This window comes from Astyanax mexicanus, chromosome 15, assembly GCF_023375975.1.
Source record: "Astyanax mexicanus isolate ESR-SI-001 chromosome 15, AstMex3_surface, whole genome shotgun sequence".
NCBI classification, from domain to species: domain Eukaryota; kingdom Metazoa; phylum Chordata; class Actinopteri; order Characiformes; family Acestrorhamphidae; genus Astyanax; species Astyanax mexicanus.
Window position 1 is genome coordinate 21,731,603 of NC_064422.1, and position 18,724 is coordinate 21,750,326.

An 18,724-nucleotide genomic window follows, 5' to 3' on the forward strand; every position below is an offset into this window, starting at 1 on the left:
ACTAACACACACACACACACACACACACACACACACACGTGTCAGATTTGTCCCTCTGGCTGTGTGACCACACATTCTCCCACGCTGCCCACTGCTGTCAGACTTGAGGAGTTAATTGGAAGAGGCGAGAGGACGGGGAATATACACACACACACACACACACACACACAAATGCATACAGGATGGAAGGAGCCCCCAACAGCCTCTGTACCGTAGCCTGCTCTCTTTATCATACACACTTACTGTTGGCGAGGTGTGTATGTATGTGTGTGCTCACTCGGCGCTCTTTAGGAGTGAAAAGGGTGATCCATCATAGCAAGATTACTGGAGTCTACAGCAGCTAAAGCTCAGGAGACTCTCACTCTCCACCGTGTGGATACTTCAGTGTACTGCATGCTTACTGTCAGCAGCTTTGACTAATAATGATAATGATTGTCATAATTTGTCTTAATTGATTAATATTATAAGAACACCTTGCGATGGATTGGCAACTGTCCTCGGCTGGGTTTCCGCTCCCCTGCAACACGAAATGTATTTAGCGATTAATGATGAATGAATGATTGAATGAAGATTTAAACAACACAAAGTAAAGTATGGAGTAAGGTTCTTTCAAACATTAAATTGGGCCAGGAGATCGCCGGTTCGAATCCTGTTCATGTAGCTTGCCATCGGCTACTGGAGCCCTAAGAGAGCACAATCGGCCTTACTCTCTCTGGGTGGGTAGATGACGCTCTCTCCACACATCTCTCCAAAGGGTGAGGTCGTTCAGCACAAGGCATCTGTGAGCTGATGTATCAGAGATGAGTCGCTGCGCTTTCCGCAATGCTGCAAGGCAGCAGTTTGAAAAGAGGCGGTGGCTGACTTCACATGTATCAAAGGAGGCATGTGCTAGTCTTCACCCTCCTGGTGTTGGGGTATCACTAGTGAAGGTGTGGTTAAGATAACCACACCTTCACTAGTAATAGGGGGAGTCCTAATAAGTGGGTTGGGTAATTGGCTGTGTAAATTGGGAAAATTTTGAAATAAAATATATATATATTTTTTTTAACAGATCAGGCATGGACACTTCAAATAATGGCAAAAAATTATTCCCTCTGTTATAAATGTCAGTAAGACAACAAATTTAATATAAACATCAGCTTCAGAGTAATGTTGATGCTTTAATGACTTTCATATGGAGAATCATGCTTACTTTTGGCTGAAATGCTTCTACTGTACTTTATAACTTTGGTGGTGCTGCACAAGTGCACTCTCTTTCCAAGGCTGTCTATAGCCCTAGATGTCCTCGCCTACTGAATTTCCTACTGTTTTTAGCTGAACTCCGTGGTCCTATGGTAAAGTTAGTCCCGTCCGGACTGAAATCTTTACATTTCATCACCTCACGTTTAATAAAATAGCTATTTGTCCACTGCTACGCACCGTAATAAGACTGTGGACGCGTGTTTCCATGTAAACACAACAGCCAGTGGAAATGGAGGAGCTACTGAACGCGATGTCACATGACCTAGAAAGCCAAAAACTCACTGGTCCTCCTGTTTTTTTTATTGCAGTTTGGATGCAAGAGTTTTATCACTGAGTAGAGTATGAAATATTTTCCACAAACTAATCCCCTCCAGATAGAGCTTATCTCGGCCTCATAATCGAGTAAAATCCTGTAATATTGCTGTAAACTTCTGTCTTCTGTTCACTGCTGTGTAACTGTATGAGCTATGAATCAAAGAAATCTTTGAGACCCCAGATTGTGAGTGTGAGAGAGAGACAGTCCGGTCAGACAGAGTTACGTATATAGGGTCAGCGGGTTGCCGTGGTGATGAACACTCTCGGTGGACATCATGACGACCTCGTTCCCATGGACACGGCTGAGTGCTTGTGCCAGAAAGTAGCGGGGGAAGCCCAAGAGAGCACACACTCACACACACACACATACTCCACTAACAGGTCTGTTATAATTTTCAAAGTGAAAATAAGTAAAGAAATCCTTTACAAGAAATAATGTTTCTAATTTTATCTAGCGAAAATAAAGAGGGGATATTAAGGAGGCTCTACAGAGGTCAAAATTAAGTCAGTCAAATTAAGCTCAAAGCCACTGTGGTGTGGGCGTCAAGTCAAGACAGATTTTAAACCAGGTCAAAACCAAGGCAGTGCCATGTCTAAAGGGATCAAGAACAAATCAGACCATGGTCAAGTTCAGATCAAGTCAAGGCTGTGTCTAAAAGGGATTAGAACAAATGAGGCCAAGATCAAGTCCAGACTGATTCTAAACAAGTTTAAGATCATCAAGTAATGGTTGAGTCTAAAAAAGGAATTAGAACAAATCAGACCATGGTCAAGTTCAGACTGATTCTAAACAGGTTTTAAACAGGCTCAAGTCAAGGCTGTGTCTAAAAGGGATTAGAACAAATGAGGCGAAGATCAAGTCCAGACTGATTCTAAAGAACTTTGAGATCAAGTCAAGGCTGTGTCTAAAAAGGGTTTAGAAGAAAACAGGCCACGCTTAAGTCCAGACTGATTCTGAAGGCAACAAATGTCAAAACCATTCTAAAGAGGACTAAGATTAGGTGAAGTTCTGTGGATCTAGATCTAGATCACTTCTAAAGGGGGAAAAAATAGTAAAAAAATATGTTTTAAAAAATTTAGATCAGTTCAAGGCCTTGTCTAGAGGGTTGAGAATTAATCAGGATGAGGTCAAATGTTTCTAATAGCAGCCAACATTAAGTCAATACCAGTTCTAGAAGTGGCAAAGATCAAGTCAAGATCTGGTCAGAATTGAGTATAAACAATGGTTAGATCAGCCCAGTACTGATTCTAAAGGGGACCATGTTCCATTTTTTACATATTCTAAAGAAAGCCAAGATCAAATCAATGCATATTCCAATTAATAGTGGAGATCAAGTCAAGCCCAGTTGCAAATGAGGCCAAAACCAATGTCTGAAGGGGTTGAGAACAAATCAGACTGGGAGCAAATCTAGACTCTTTCTAAAGGCAGCCAATATCAAGTCAATATCAATTCTAAAGGTGGTCAAGATCAAGTCAGGAGTCTAATGATGTGTCAGGATCTAGTCAATACTGATTTTTAAAGGGAGTCAAGATCAAGTCAATACCTATTCTAAAGGGGGTTGGGATGAGTCAAGGCAAATTCTAAAGGAGACGAGAGCAGGTTAAGACTGATTTTAAAGGGAACTGAAACAGAGCCAAGCCTATTTTAAATGGGGCGGGGATCAAGTCAAGGCTAAATCTAAAGGGGGTCGAGATCCAATCAATACCAATTTTAATGGAGCCAAGATCAAGTCAATTCTGATTTTAAAGGGGGAATGAGATCAAGTCATGGTCATTTATAAAGGATGCTAAAGACTGAGGCAAAATGGATAGAGACCAAGTCAAGGCCAGGGCTTCTAAATAAGGTTAGAATAATTCAGGCTACAAGCTAAAGGCTTATTAACACTCTAAGGTTCTAACCTTTGGTCTGTTTACTCTGTTTTCTTTCGCCCATATTTTTGTGCGCTTTCTGAAAGCTTACAGATGTGTCAAGTAACGTAGTACAAAAACTTAAATGCACCAGCAAAGACATAGCAGATGTATGTAGCCCAGTATGAAGATTATCCCTGCAGAGACTCAAGCAAAATGTCCCCAATTAAGCTTCTTTATTAAACAGCTATGGAAAAAATAAGAGACCACATAAAAATGATGAGTTTCTTTGATTTTACTAAATTGAAAACCTCTGCAATATAATCAAGAGGAAGATGGATGATCACAAGCCATCAAACCAAGCTGAACTGCTTGAATTTTTGCACCAGGAGTGCAGGCATAAAGTTATCCAAAAGCGGTGTGTAAAACTGGTGGAGGAGAACACGATGCCAAGATGCATGAAAACTGTGATTAAAATCCAGGGTTATTGCACCAAATATTGATTTCTGAACTCTTAAAACCTTATGAACATGAACTTTTTCTTTGAACGTTTTCTTTCAATTTTTGAATTATCTTTTTTATTATTTCAGCCATTTCTCATTTTCTGCAAATAAATGCTCTAAATGTTAATATTTTTATTTGGAATTTGGGAGAAATGTTGTTTATAGTTTATGAATTAACTGAAGTGGTCTCTTATTTTTTTCCAGAGCTGTATTTGCATTGTAGGAGCCTAGTGGGTGCCTAGTGCATCACAATAAAAAAAAAAAACATTTTAAAATATTTTATTAGAAAAATGTTTTTTGTTTCCTAGAATAAAATGCTTGAGGTGATACTTTAACTTCTACAGAAGTATTTTTTTAAACCCTAGCATCTATACTTATACCTGAGTAATGAATGGGAATACATTCATATTCATACGTAGCATAGGAAGAATATTTCAACATTAAAAGTGTCCGGAACTAAGGGATGTTACGACAACCAAAACATCTTATAAAGTAGCCTCTAAATGAGAAGAAAGACCCAAATACAAAACACACACACACACACTATGTGAAGAGGGAGATGGAGGGATGGTAAAGAAGGTGAGAACATTGACGTTTTTATCTTTTCATTGGATTTCATCTGTGAGATGAACGACCTGCCAAATTTTTAATTTTCTTCTTGCAAATTATAGCAGTCAACACACACACACACACGCACGCTTACACACTCACAAACCTTTTGGTGTGGATAGCTACAGTTATGGATTTGTTGTGCACAGGCAGGTACAGAATTATGCTTGGACAACACACACACACTTACACACACACACACACACTAACACAGTTAATATTTTTCTCTGCTTTCTCCAATATGCCTCCAACTCCCCAGCTTAGTTTTACCTGCTGAATGGCAATGTGAGAAAATCACACAAACACACACTCACACGGTCACACACTTACACTCTTCCCCCGTGGGTCTTTGTGTGTGTGACGGATGAAGCGGTCGGGCTAATAGCGCTTTAATGGCTTCATTAAACTGTGTGTGTGCGGCTTATGATCGCCCCGGTGATCCGTCAGAGAGAGAGAGAGAGAGAGACAGAAAGAGTGAGAAAGAAAAGAGAGTCTGAAAAGCATAAGCTTTAATAAAGAGAAAGAGGGACAGAGATAACAAAAGACAGAAAAGAGAGAGACACCGAAACCAAGGGACTGTTTTTGTAAGAGAGAGAAAAAGAAAAGGGGCAAGAAGATAAAGATGAAGAAAAATAATGTGGTGAAGATGAGAAAGAAAAGAGGAATGAAGAATGTAGAGGGAAAGAGAGAAAGAGTTAGAAACAGGGTGGAGAGAAAGATGGAGTGAGTTAGAAAAGCGGAGAGATTGGAAGAAAAATAATGGAGTGACACAGAGCAGAAGCAGATTACTCGGTGTGTGTGTGCCTGTGTGTGTGTGTAACTCTGATAAATGACTGACGCTTTCATTAAAGCCAGAGCTAATGTAATAACGCTGTATGACAAATACCCCACTCTAACACACACACACACACGCATGCACGTACACACACACACACACAGGGAGGGGGAGGGAGGGACGGGGGGAGGGAGGCACAGGGGTTATTTGGGTGGAGAGGTTCCCTCTTTCCATTATCACACCTCCTCTCACTACTGCAGTGGTGTATCTTTGTTAGGTGTGAATCATGAATGTGATGGTTATTAAATTGTATGTTTTCTCAGTAGTGTTATTGGAAAAAACTAAATAAGAGAAATATGAGAATCTGAAAAATCTGATTAATCCATAGCTGGAAATAAAATGTTTCAAAAGAGCCTCACCCTATATTCAGCTTTCTTGTTTAATTATTTTCAGAAGGGAGATGTTTAACATTTCTTTCCATTAATCAACTATTTTAAGCTTTAAGTACAGTAAAGCTTTTGTTCAACAAAATTTATAATAATGATAAGAAAAAGAAATGAAGAAGAAAAACAACCGGACGAGGAGTTGTGAAATTACAGTGCGCTGTGACTCTGTAAAAGCATGATATGGTTTGAGATGGTTATCAGACCATGAGTGTCTTTTTTTTTTTATCTTTTTGTAAATGTTTGACAGAGACAAAAGTATATTAACATGGGTAAACAACATTAAAAACTATGGGAGAAAAATGGACTGACTACTTTTTTCTTACTAAGTTTTTGTTCTAATTTGTATTTCCTCTTTTGCACGGCGTGAAGTTTTTTTTTTTCTTAGATATCAAACAAACACAAATGACAAAAAAAAATCTAAAACTGGAACAAGCACTTGTGAAACAGTGTAGAAACACTGAGCTGTGCAATAAAACCCAACAGCATGCTCTTTGTAGTTCTGTTAGTGTCGCCTAAAACTCGACTGTTTAAGCCTGGACATACCGTATTTTTCGGACTATAAGACGCACTTAAAAACTTTTAATTTTCACAAAAATTGACAGTGCATCTTATAATACGGTGCGCCTTTTGTATGGATTTTAGTCGTCAGGTTGTAAGGAGCAGTAAACACACACTCCGTGCAGCGTTATAGAGAGTTTCAGTGCTATACAGAGTCCAGAGCCGTGCAGCTCCGAGGCTGAGCAGCAATAGCATTAGCTAGATGCTAACCGCTAAGCTAGCTAGCTTATTCACTGAGATCAGTATTATCTAAATTTTACTCGTCAGGTTGTAAGGAGCAGTAAACACACACTCCGTGCAGCGTTATACAGAGTTTCAGTGCTATACAGAGTCCAGAGCCGTGCAGCTCCGAGGCTGGAGCAGCAAATAGCATTAGCTAGCTTATTCACTGTTCAGAGATCAGTATTATCTAAATTTTACCCGTCAGGTGTAAGGAGCAGTAAACACACACTCCGTGCAGAGCAGCAATAGCATTAGCTAGATGCTAACCGCTTAGCTAGCTAGCCTTTTCACTGTTCAGAGATCAGTATTTTCTAAATTTAGCACTTTTAATACTGCTGGAGCAGTATTATTAGAGTTAGATGCTAATCGCTAAGCGTTCACCGTTCAGAGGTGAGTTATCGGCCTGTAAGTCTGTGCTGCTTTGCCTGGCTAGCATTAGCTAGATGCTAAGCGCTAACTCTCTCAGAGGTGAGTTTTATCAGCCTGTAATCTGCTTGTTTACCGTGTTAAAACAAGCTACGGGGGACGAATCGCTAGCTAATATCTCACTGTCTTACCAGAACACGCAGGATTACTCAGTGTAACGCTGTCGTTTAAGTTTGGGTTAACTTTACTAGTTTAGGTGACTAGCTAGCGTGCTAGCGGATAGCTATGCTAACGCTGGTGCAGCAAGCCTTAGTGGACATCTGGAAATCTAAGCTTACTGTAAATAAACTGAAGCACGTTACTCACCCAAATAAACAGTTTTCAGGAGAGGAATCTGTGTAGATTAATATCCAGCACTCGTTTGACTTTGAAAGAGCTAGATTTATATATACTGAGACGCTCCATCGGCAAGCGACCACCCCCGGTGGGGGAAGGGAAACATGGCGCCACCCCTGTTCACTTTGATATAGGCACCCTTTCTAGTGTTACTTAACGCGCCTTATAATGCGATGCGCCCTATGTATGGAAAAATAGCAGAAAATACGCGTTCTTTGATAGTGCGTCTTATAATACGGTGCGCCTTATAGTCCGAAAAATACGGTAATTGAGTTTTTTTTTTTTCCTCTCTCTCTTTTTCTCAGCGGTGAGAAACGACAGGAATAAAAAGAAGAAGGAGGAGAAGGAGAAGAAGGTGGAGTGTTTAGAGAGCCCGACACTGACTCCTGATACGGAGCAGATGATCGACCGAGTCAGAAAAGCTCACCAGGATACCTTTCCATCACTGTGTCAACTGGGAAAATACACCACGGTCAGTGTGTGCGACTGTGCCTATGTCTGTGCCTGTGTGTGTGTGAGGGAGATGATCATTTTTAGTTATTATTATTATTTTTAGCTTATGGTTTTGGTCCATGTTTTACTGTTATCTGGAAATGGATTAGTTCATCTAAAGTTAACCCCAAACTCTGACTGTAAAAGTCTAAAACCGACAGCCTCAGTGCTCAGATCTTTCTCTCTTTTTCTCTTTCTCCCTGTAGAGTAACAGTTCAGAGCGGAGGGTCTCTCTGGACGTGGATCTGTGGGATAAGTTCAGTGAACTCTCCACTAAGTGCATCATCAAGACGGTGGAGTTCGCCAAGCAGCTGCCCGGATTCACCACGTTGTCCATCGCAGACCAGATCACACTCCTCAAAGCCGCCTGCCTCGACATACTGGTGAGTTTCACCAATTCTTTTGCTTTTAGGCCTAAATATTATGTGACCTTCTTATGCCGTGGTTCCTCTGTTGAAACATTCTGGAGAATTATTGAACAAACTACACAGCTCCTTCTCCACTGTAGAAACTTTCCATATTCACATGTTGGTATTTACTTTGACCCAATTTTGTCGGCGCCGACATATTGCGTGCGTTGGATTCGAATTTCATTGTCGCGAGCGACAAAGGTCCATGTAGTGCGACACAGTCAAAGATCAGTAATTTGACATGAGCGACACCGTCGGAGCGTCCGACAAAAAGACTAGCATGTTAGATTTTTTTTTTTGTATTTTATCGCCTAGTTTGACGTGCTGCTCCACGACCTGCTCCCTGACTCTGACCAATAGGAAGACAGAGCGTTCTGTGGCGCACAGATGTAAACACGGGAAAAGAAAGCGGCACAGTGCTCCTGAAGTTCGCAGGACCAGAGAAACAGAAGAATAATCTAATTATCATCTAATAATCTACTTCATCCATGAGATATTATGTTTACAGGCACTGAAACCTAAGTAGCTCTTTACCATACCTTAAGTTCTCTCTGGAGTACAAAAAGCATGTAATGTCTATTTGGGTCACCCAGGAACGAGCCCACAGTCGCTTTTCACCCTTTTTTTTTTAGTTTTTTTTTTTTCAGCAAAAAATCGCTTCCATCTTGCAAAGGGCTTCTGTAGACGTGATTCTCAGATTCTATGCTTCTCCCCTGCGATGACCTACGAACTTGCGCGAGAATGCGGATGATGATTGGTCGATGACTAACGTGTAGTGTTGCCAGTCCCCCGAGAACCACACAAAACAAAAATAACTGCTTAATCTGACATAGTGAACATTGTGAGGGACAAAAATGTTGTGTAGTCTGAGCTTGGCATATTACACAGCAAGTGAGCAGTCAGTTCTTAAAGTTGATGATTTGTATTAGAGAAACAGGCAAGCATAATTTTAAATGCTTGGACAAGAACCTGTGAGAAACTGTGATGGAATTCTCCAAAAAAGATCAGATCGTTCTTGTGGGGTGTTTTTGGTATGTAGTGAGACACTACCAACTTACTGACTCCACCTCACACCTTACAGGATTTTACAGGCCAAATATCTGCTGCAAACATTATTAGTCTATGTGGCAGATACCACAGGACACCTTGTATCTTGTGGAGTCCTCCTTTTTTAAAATTCTATTTTTTAAAATTCTATTTTTTAAAATCCCTGTGTAGAATGAACTGGTGGAGTATTGAGTATTATTTTTTTTTTTATCTGATTGTTTTCTTTACGTTTCACTTAACATAGTTTTTTTGTTGTAGATTCTACGGATCTGTACGCGCTACACACCGGAACAGGACACAATGACGTTTTCAGACGGTCTGACGCTGAACCGGACACAGATGCACAACGCCGGCTTCGGGCCGCTCACCGACCTCGTATTCGCCTTCGCCAACCAGCTGCTCCCTCTGGAGATGGATGATGCTGAGACGGGCCTGCTGAGCGCCATCTGCCTGCTGTGTGGAGGTGAGACAGACTGGACCTGAAGCACAGTCCAGTTCTACTCTATTTACTCTATTTTTAAGGCTATTTTACCTATTAATAGTCCAGTTCAGACAGTATTTGCTGCATGTTTTGTTCTTAATCTAGCAGTGTACAGAATTTGCCACACACAATCCCATATGTACAGCTCTGGAAAAAAAACAAGAGAGCACTTAAAATTATGAGTTTCTTTGAGTTTACCAAATTAAAAAAAACTCTGGAATATAATCAAATGGAAGATGAATGATCACAAGCCATTAAACCGAATGTTTGCACCATGCAAGACTGGTGGAGGAGAGCATGCCACAATGCATAAAAACTGTGATTAAAAAACAGTGTTATTCCACCAAAGATTGATTCTGACCCCTTAAAACTTTATAATTATGAATTTGAATTTGTTTTCTTTGCATTATTTGAGGTCTGATAACTCTGCATATTTTTTGTTATTTCAGCCATTTCTCGTTTTCTGAAAAATAAATGCTCTAAATGACAATATTTTTGTTTGAAACTTGGGATAGATGGTGTCCGTAGTTTATAGAATAAAACAGAGAAACTGATTCCGAAACTGAAGTATACCTGCAAGGTAGTTGGCTCTTGTGAAGCAACCAGGATCGGAACTTCTGTCTTGATAAATGGCTCCATCTAGTGGCAGCATTGCACCCACTTTATTTGAGAATCCACACTCTGTGTAGGAGGAGGTGTTTTGCAGAAGCCATTAAACAGGACTGTGGTTTAAAGGTTTGTGTGTGTGTGTGTGTAGACCGGCAGGACCTGGAAGAGGCAGATAAAGTGGACGTCTTGCAGGAGCCACTGCTGGAGGCTCTGAAGCTGTATGTGAGGAGGAGAAGACCACACAAACCACACATGTTCCCCAAAATGCTGATGAAGATCACTGACCTGAGGAGCATCAGCGCCAAGGGTAAGGCACACACACACACACACCTTGTGTATGTGTGTATACCTGTTGTTTAAGCCTGTCTTCAGAAAGCAGGGCTGTAAATCGATAGTTACAGACTCTATTCTTCTGGAAAGATCTATAGTAGATATTAACATTGCTGGGAGCAACATTTACTTGCATTCAGGCACACATGAATATTACTGAGGTCTAAGGTCATGTAGTAGTGCTGGATGATTAGATCTGCCACAGGTCCTCTGTGTTTCCAGTGCTCAACAGCCCCTTTCACCCACACCTGGCGCACTTGGACACTGAGACCTTAAGTGTAGTCTTAGGTGTTTTTTGCTCATTGCTTTTTCTTTTCTTTTTTTTAATGAAGATTATACAAACCAGTGTACACAACTGCATACATGAAACAATACACAGTTTTACAAATAATATACAACTGTGTATTATTTAACTTTTTTTGCACTATAAGGTGCAACAAATTATAAGGCACACTATCAATAACCGTCTATTTTTATACATAAGGTGCATTGGATTATAAGTCGCATTATGCGACACTAGTACTGGGGTGTCGCCATGTTTCTAATTCAACAGGTCTGGACCTGTAAAGCTAAGCTAAGTTAAGTAAACAAAAGTAATTCTTAAAAAAAACTTTTTCTATTAAAGCCAGACGAGCACTGGATGTTAATCTATACAGATTTCTCTTCTGAAAACTGTTCATTTCGGTGAGTAAAGCGCTTCCATTTATTTAACTGTAAGCTTAGATCTCCAGATTTCCACTAAGGCTGGGTGCAGCAGAATTGGCATTAGCAGCTAACCGCTAGCGCTAGCAACTAACGCTGCCCGACAGCGCTACACTGAGGATCACTGGGTATTCCGGTAACCCAGGGCGATATTAGCTAGCGGTTCGTCCCACATAGCTTGTTTCAATGGGGTTAACATGCAGACCATAGTCCGATAATACTCACCTCCGTTAGTGGCTAATGCTAATGCACTTAATTGAAACTAAAACTCCTGTAAAACTTAAGCTGAGTGTCTTTACTGCTCTTTACAACCTGACCTAAGCCTCACCGAATTAAAAGGCGCACTGACGATTTTTGGGAAAATTAAAGGACATTAAGTGTGTCAGCAAAGGGTGCAAGAAAAAGGTGTCCAAATACTAAATACAGCTACCTTTCTCTAAACTATATTTCTTTCTTTCTGTTTCTCAGGAGCGGAGCGTGTGATCACTCTGAAGATGGAAATTCCTGGCTCCATGCCGCCTCTGATCCAGGAGATGCTGGAGAATTCCGAGGGTCTGGAGACCTCAGGCAGTGGAGCCTCGTCTCGTCCCGCCGGAGCTCCGCCTGGCAGCTGCAGCCCCTCCCTCTCCCCGAGCTCCGCCCAAAGCAGCCCACCGACACACTCGCCCTGACCAACGCTGTCGCCGCGGCAACAACCGCCTACCGACTACTGTGTCCCCTCAAACACACCCCACACATGCTGACTGGCCTGAGCCAGACCGGAGTGGAGCTTTTTTTTTTTCCCCATTTCCTCCCTCCTGCTCTCCCTCTGTCCTCCTCCTGGCCGGCGCCATGTCCTTCATCTCTCTCTTTCTATCCCTCTCAGTTTCTCCCTCTTCTCTGTCTGCTCACGTGAGAGATGGAAGGCTGAAAGGCTTATCCAGTGGACGGAGGGAGGAGTGCCCGGCATCGCTGGACGGAAGCAGGAGCAAGAGGGAAAGTGTGGGTGTGAGGACAAAATGGCAATTCTAGGGGTCCAAGAACCCCAAGAGTGCAAAGACCTGCAAAGAGGAGAAGTGTGTGTGTGTGTGTGTGTGTGTGTGAAAGGACTAAGAGGACAAACAGCATACAGACTCTGAGAATCCAGTGTGAATTGTTCTTCTGTTTTGTTTTAGTTTTTTTTTCTTTTTTTCTTTTTTTGTTCTTCTCACTCCGACACCTCAGGCCTGGACTTCAGATGAATGAATGATTGCACTGGCCTGACCTTTTCCAACTTCCAAGAGACAGATGTTTTTTTACAAAATATATATAAATATAAATATATAGAGAGAAAGAAGCAAGAATGATTGTGATCCAGTTGAAAATAGAAGAAAACAAAAACAAGTGGACATGTGGAGAGTAGATGCAGTTGAATTTCTTCACTGATGTTTTTTTTTTCTCTTTTTATGACCATTAGAGTAAAAGGAAAAAAAGAATGAAGAGAACATTTTGTTGTTTATTGCAGACTGATAATGATGATTATGATGATGTTTTTCATGGAAACAAAAACATTTGGAAAAAAAAATATTTACACTCACATAAATTGTGCACAGAAGAAATTACATAAACCGTGGTCGAAAAAAAACAACAAAGGGCTTTGTTGAGTTTTTGTCCTGGTATTACTTGTCTATATTTGTAATTTTAGCATTATAATAGAACTAAATATAGGAAGTGTGGTCAGGTATTGTTTAAGGTTTTAAACAAAACACTGGTGTTACATAAAAAAAAATTCCAAGGACCCTGAAGTGTGTTCAGGTAAATCTGGCATGTTTTTATCTTTGTGGTGGTAGAAACAGGTGCACCACTGACTGAATAAAACCATGACAACAGTCAACATACAGCTGCCCAATACTATCTTATCCATGCAGGAGCGCTTGTACATCCCTGCTCGTTAAACACACACACGGACGCACTGCAGAGTGTAAATCCAGCTTTTACATCAACAATAAAGAGAATAAAGAATTAAATAGCGTTGCTGTTCCCTTAAATGAGCTGCTGGCATACCTTTACAGCGTGAACATGCGAGTCAGTTTCCTCTGCTGAGACACTCAAAAGTGCTGCTCTTAAAGGGGACATGAAACATTTCAGTTTGTACATATTTTCTAAGGGATTAAATATAATGGAATTTATTTGGGGGGGGATTTTTTTTATATAAAATGTTTACACACTAAGTTAAAATATATTTATGTTTGTTACGTTTGCGCTAGTGCGCCGCCATGTTGACCGAGCAGCACTGGTGACGTCACGAGGCTGGTTGGTGAAGAGTCCAGGTACATAACAAGCGTAAAAGAGCTTGTTGTTTGTGGAGATTATGGATGAAGACGAAGCTGAACTGGGCTAACATGGACCACTTGCTCAGAGATCTTTCCTGTATAAACCTGAGCAGAACTTTTTAGATGCTTTTCTGAGAGCGAGGGGTTTTGGGAGTGTTTATTCTCTCTCTACGTGGAGCCGTGCGGAAACCCTGCAGCGCGACCACAGCAGGTACTGCCATCCAGTTAACCAGCTAGTTTATATACATTTAGCTATTTAACATGTTAAGTACAGAGTCCATTAAGACTGAATGAAACGTACATGATTTAAGTGGATATTGAAACACCAAGACGCTGTTTGGTTGATAAACCGTTCAGTTTGTAAGTTAAAAGGCTTACTGGGTACTTAGCTTCATCTAGTTAGCGTTAGTTAGTTAGCTAGCATTGGCTAGCTATGGTAAGATAGCTAGAAAAGTTGCTAACGCAAGCTATGTTATCTTTTAATTGTCAGTTTATCTAGACTTTCGGTAAGCTACCTCTCGCTGCTCTGCTGGGTGGGCGCGTCGTTTGGCTCGTACAACCTGCTGCTTTCATAGTAACTTTACCCTCAGTGGGATGGTCTGAACATCCCAGCTGTTCAGAGGAAGAATAAAAACGGAGGAAAAAGCCTCGGCCTCAGCTTATTTGTCCGGCACTAATGCTCCGACTCAAAACCCTCTCCTCCACATAATCCTGGTCTAGAAAGTGCTCGCTCCATACCCCTAGCGTTGCAGCTAACCGGAGGATTCTCGCACTTCAGCGCCGCTAGCCACCACCGAAGAACAGCTGCCGGAGGCGAGGTATGAAAGTGAAAGTGAAACTTTTTCTCATTCTTCAGCCTATAAAATTTTACTACACCCAGGGGCAATACAAAAAGTTCCCCCCGCTTTGCAACGATTTTTGGTTTGGATTTTATTATCTACTGAGGAACAAAATTACTGTAGACTAATAGTTTATGTTAGTGAGGCGTGCGAGAACCAACCTCGTGACTTCACGTTCAGCGCTGGGACAAGATGGCGCTGCGCTTACTTAAGAAAATGACATTCAGATTAGATTAGCTTATTATTTTAATTCTGTTTCACTGACAACTGTTAAACTTATAAAATTTGTTAGAGTGAAATAACATCTTGTGAATTATACTAAATACTTGAAGTGTTTCATGTCCACTTTAAGATATGAAAGCGCCAAAGTCAGAGCTCACTCGGCTCTTAAAGGGAAAACACTGCACTTACTTTGGACTTGATATAACACAGTGGATCAACACCAGCAGATGACATGTGGGATTGAGCATTGTCCTGCTGGAAAAAGGTCCTGGGGAACATTGCCAGAGCAGAAGGAAGCAAGTTTTCTTTCCAGGATAACCTTGTATGTGGCTTGATTCATGCGTCATTCGCAAAGACCAAACTGCTAAAGCATCCCCAGATGCTTCACCAAATTTCCCAGTGGCTGCAAGTGCAATATTTGTAAAATAATTTTGTGCAAAAATATTTTTGGTAGCAAAATAGTCCCTGCTTGCCTGACTGCAAGCTCACAAGCTGTAAATGTAAACAGGTTAGTTAATGTATTCTGTGAGTTTCCTAGGAGAAAAAAACAGCATTTACCCAATTGAATATAGAATATAAAAGAATAATATCAAACTTTGTATCTTGTAATAAAATTTTACCCCACAGGATACTGATGGGGGATGAAACTGCAAATGGAAGAGAAACAAGCTTAATCAATTAATAAAAAAAATATACACCATAGAACAGTGTAACATTCTGGAAATGCAGACCTTTCTCTTACTAAAAATAAAATGGATTTCAGGTTAAATCCTATACATTTTAAACATTACGTTATGCATAGACCACAAGAACAAAACCAAACTATTATCAAATTACACCACTGATGTCTTGAAAAACACTTTCCATAGTATTAATCATGTTTATTTCGAATGATATTGTTGTAGGAATTTAGAGTAATGGAATGATACAATCAGAAAAAAATGCCTATTTGGTTGTATATAGACCAGAATAAAATAAAACCCCTATAAAATAAAAAAAAGATTACCAAATGTCACAACTGAACACTTCTGTCTCAAACACTTATTTATGATAGTAACAGTATATATTACTATGTTTCAAGTAATAATACTGTAAGAATGTGAGTTAATGAAATGGCAAATTTAGGACAATGCCATTGCCTGTTTGGTTGTATACAGACCAGAGTTTGGAGTGCAATAAAACATAAAAATCAAAGGGTTTTCATATCACACAACTAAATTCGTAAATATCGTATTCTCATAAAATACATAGATCATAGATCAGATTTTGGAGTGCTATAAGCAGGCCTTCAATCTTGACACCATGACACCATAAAATCCTTGAAGAACCCTTACCATAGAGCAATTCAGCAAAATCGAAAATTGAGTTTATAAATGTTATATCTTATAAATAGCAGATATGCATGCTAGCACCTTTACAGGTAGATTTTCTTCATCATTCAAATATCCAAAATTAAAGGAATAGTCTGGCCAGTTGATTAGTTACTGTTTTAAATCTGAGGTAGATTTTTAGCAGTATAGCTCTATTCACACGCATTCATTAAGGTCATTTACTAGGGGTGTGATGAGATCTCGCGAGATTAAACGTGACGATATTTCTCTTCAAGCTTTAACCTGTCTCGCAAGGGAAAAAAATAGTTTAGTGTGGACTTTTTAAGCGGGATCTGGCAACGCAGCAGGAGTGCAACTACGTTCTGTTTGTGGTGTATGCGGGAGGGGGTGGAGGAGATATATGGCACGCCAAAAGGCCCAAAAAACAGCTGGACCAGACGCCTTTTATCGAAAAGAACGGTGTAAAATACGCCGTTCTGTGTGGGTTTTACGCCGTAATATACGCCGTATGATTTCAAGACGGCGTAATATACGCCGTATGATTTCACGACGGCGTTAAAAACACCGCTAAAAGCACAGAAGACGCCGTTTCCCACAGCGTTTTTCGACCCTTTTGGCGCGCCGTCTCAGTGCAATGAGACGGCGTAAAAAGCGGCGTTTTAGTCTCTCTCGAGACGCCGTAATAAGCGGCGTAAAAAGCGGCGTTTAATAATAAGATAATGAGCTCCACCTTCCAGTTTTGAAAGCCAATACATTTAAACTCTGTTCAGCCAATGCTCTTACAGAGAGACTCAGTCTAAAGCAATTCACTGCAGATCCGAGCTCTTCAGTTTTTTAATTACAAATTTACAATATACCTTCTTCAGACATTCCCGCTGGTGCTCATGCCTTTTATTAGTCAAATATTTATGCTGTTCAATGTATTTTAAATAAAATTAATAGTAGTAGGGACGCCCCTTGTGCATGAATTTTATTAATTAATAGTGTGTTTCTTTTTAATGGTATAATGTTAATTGTGTCTAAAAAACTGTGTCTGAAGAGCTCAGGAGCTCGGATCTGCAGTGAATTGCTTTAGACTGAGTCTCTCTGTAGGAGCATTGGCTTTCAAAACTGGAAGGTGGAGCTCATTATCTTATTATTAAACGCCGCTTTTTACGGCGTCAAGAGAGACACTAAAACGCCGCTTTTTACGCCGTCTTATTACACTGAGACGGCGCTCTGTACGGCGCGCCAAAAGGGTCGAAAAACGCCGGGGGAAACGGCGTTTTCTGTGCTTTTAGCGGCGTTTTTAACGCCGTGGTGAAATCGTACGGCGTATATTACGGCGTCTTGAAATCATACGGCGTATATTACGGCGTCTTGAAATCATACGGCGTATATTACGGCGTAAAACCCACACAGAACGGCGTATTTTACGTCGTTCTTTTCGATAAAAGGCGTCTGTTCCAGGCGTTTTTGGGCCTTTTGGCGTTCCATAGAGATACGTTCTGTCATTACTAGCTGTTTCTAAAAATGATTTGGGGCTTTCATTTGGCGCCCCCTTTAGTGCAGCGCCCCTATGCGTCGCATAGGCTGCATACCCCCTTTTTAAATTGTATGTCTGGCTACATTTAGGCTCCAGTGGAAACAATAAACGGTAACAGAGTGACCAAAAAGACACAAACCATATGTAAATACTGTAAGTAAATCGTACACGTGACTGTTTCATGGGCAGTTGTACTAATCTCTTAGCTCTGTACTGTATTTAAAAAATGTTCTGTCTCTGTTTACACTTCAAGCATAGTCTTAATATGACTGGTTATAGTTATGCATAGTTAAATTACAAGAGATTTAGGAGAAAAAAAACACAAATCATAGGCTTAATATGACTGGTTGTGGATTGCACTTATTGTTTGCACTATATAAGACCTAGAATTTTTTTTATGTTTTATTCTTATTCTTATTTCTATTTATTATAAAATCAATATTTGAGAGAAACCAGTCTGTTAAGTTTGCGTTATATAATTTTGTCAAATAAAACTCTATTTCTTTTCAAGCCATTTTTCATTTTTGAGGTTTTCTTTAAAAATGTAATTTTAAATCTGGTCTCGTCTCGTTCTCGTGAACCCAGTATCGTGTCTCGTCTCGTGATATTAGTGTCTCGTCACATCCCTATCATTTACTGATATAACGGGAGACAAATTAAGTGGGTGGGCTCTCCATAAACTGGCTCAGATATGGTAAAAACGTCCCAGGTGAGCATTGATTCCAGACTTAGACACATTAAAGTTTACCATTCAGGTGCAGTTCACTGAGTGTCCAGCAGATGGAGGAAAAGTGTTGATGTTGGAGTAAAGATGACAATGGCTTAATAATAATAATAATAATAATAATAATAATAATAATAATAATAATAATAATAATAATAATAATAATAATAATAATAGCTTCAAATTTTAATTTTATAGTAAGGAAATTCGTTGCATGTAACTTTCAATGGACGTCAATGTAAAAAACAAATCTCCAGATAATTTGTGTTTACTAAGATTACAATTTTTTTTAAATATATACACAATAATTTATATTTTGTTGGGTTTATCATACGATGAAAAAATAATAACAACATACATTTATTTAATTATTGAGCTGAGTATATAAATTACCATTAATTCCATTCAATAATACAATGTTTTACCCTTCGAGATTCTTAT

General features: G+C 40.0%; 1 protein-coding gene across 2 annotated transcripts in view; it reads left to right on the top strand.

Annotated features, from left to right (window-relative positions):
- Positions 1–12,146, top strand: part of raraa (retinoic acid receptor, alpha a) — a 165,167-nt gene extending 153,021 nt beyond the window's left edge. For both annotated transcript variants that reach the window (XM_007255152.4, XM_007255155.4), the window contains 5 exons: positions 7,586–7,752; positions 7,979–8,155; positions 9,488–9,692; positions 10,468–10,626; positions 11,820–12,146. In XM_007255152.4, coding sequence (XP_007255214.2) covers positions 7,586–7,752; positions 7,979–8,155; positions 9,488–9,692; positions 10,468–10,626; positions 11,820–12,022 — 911 coding nt within the window. In that variant the 3' untranslated portion in view covers positions 12,023–12,146. The remainder of the gene's footprint in view (positions 1–7,585; positions 7,753–7,978; positions 8,156–9,487; positions 9,693–10,467; positions 10,627–11,819) is intronic.
- The last annotated feature ends 6,578 nt before the right edge of the window (positions 12,147–18,724 follow it).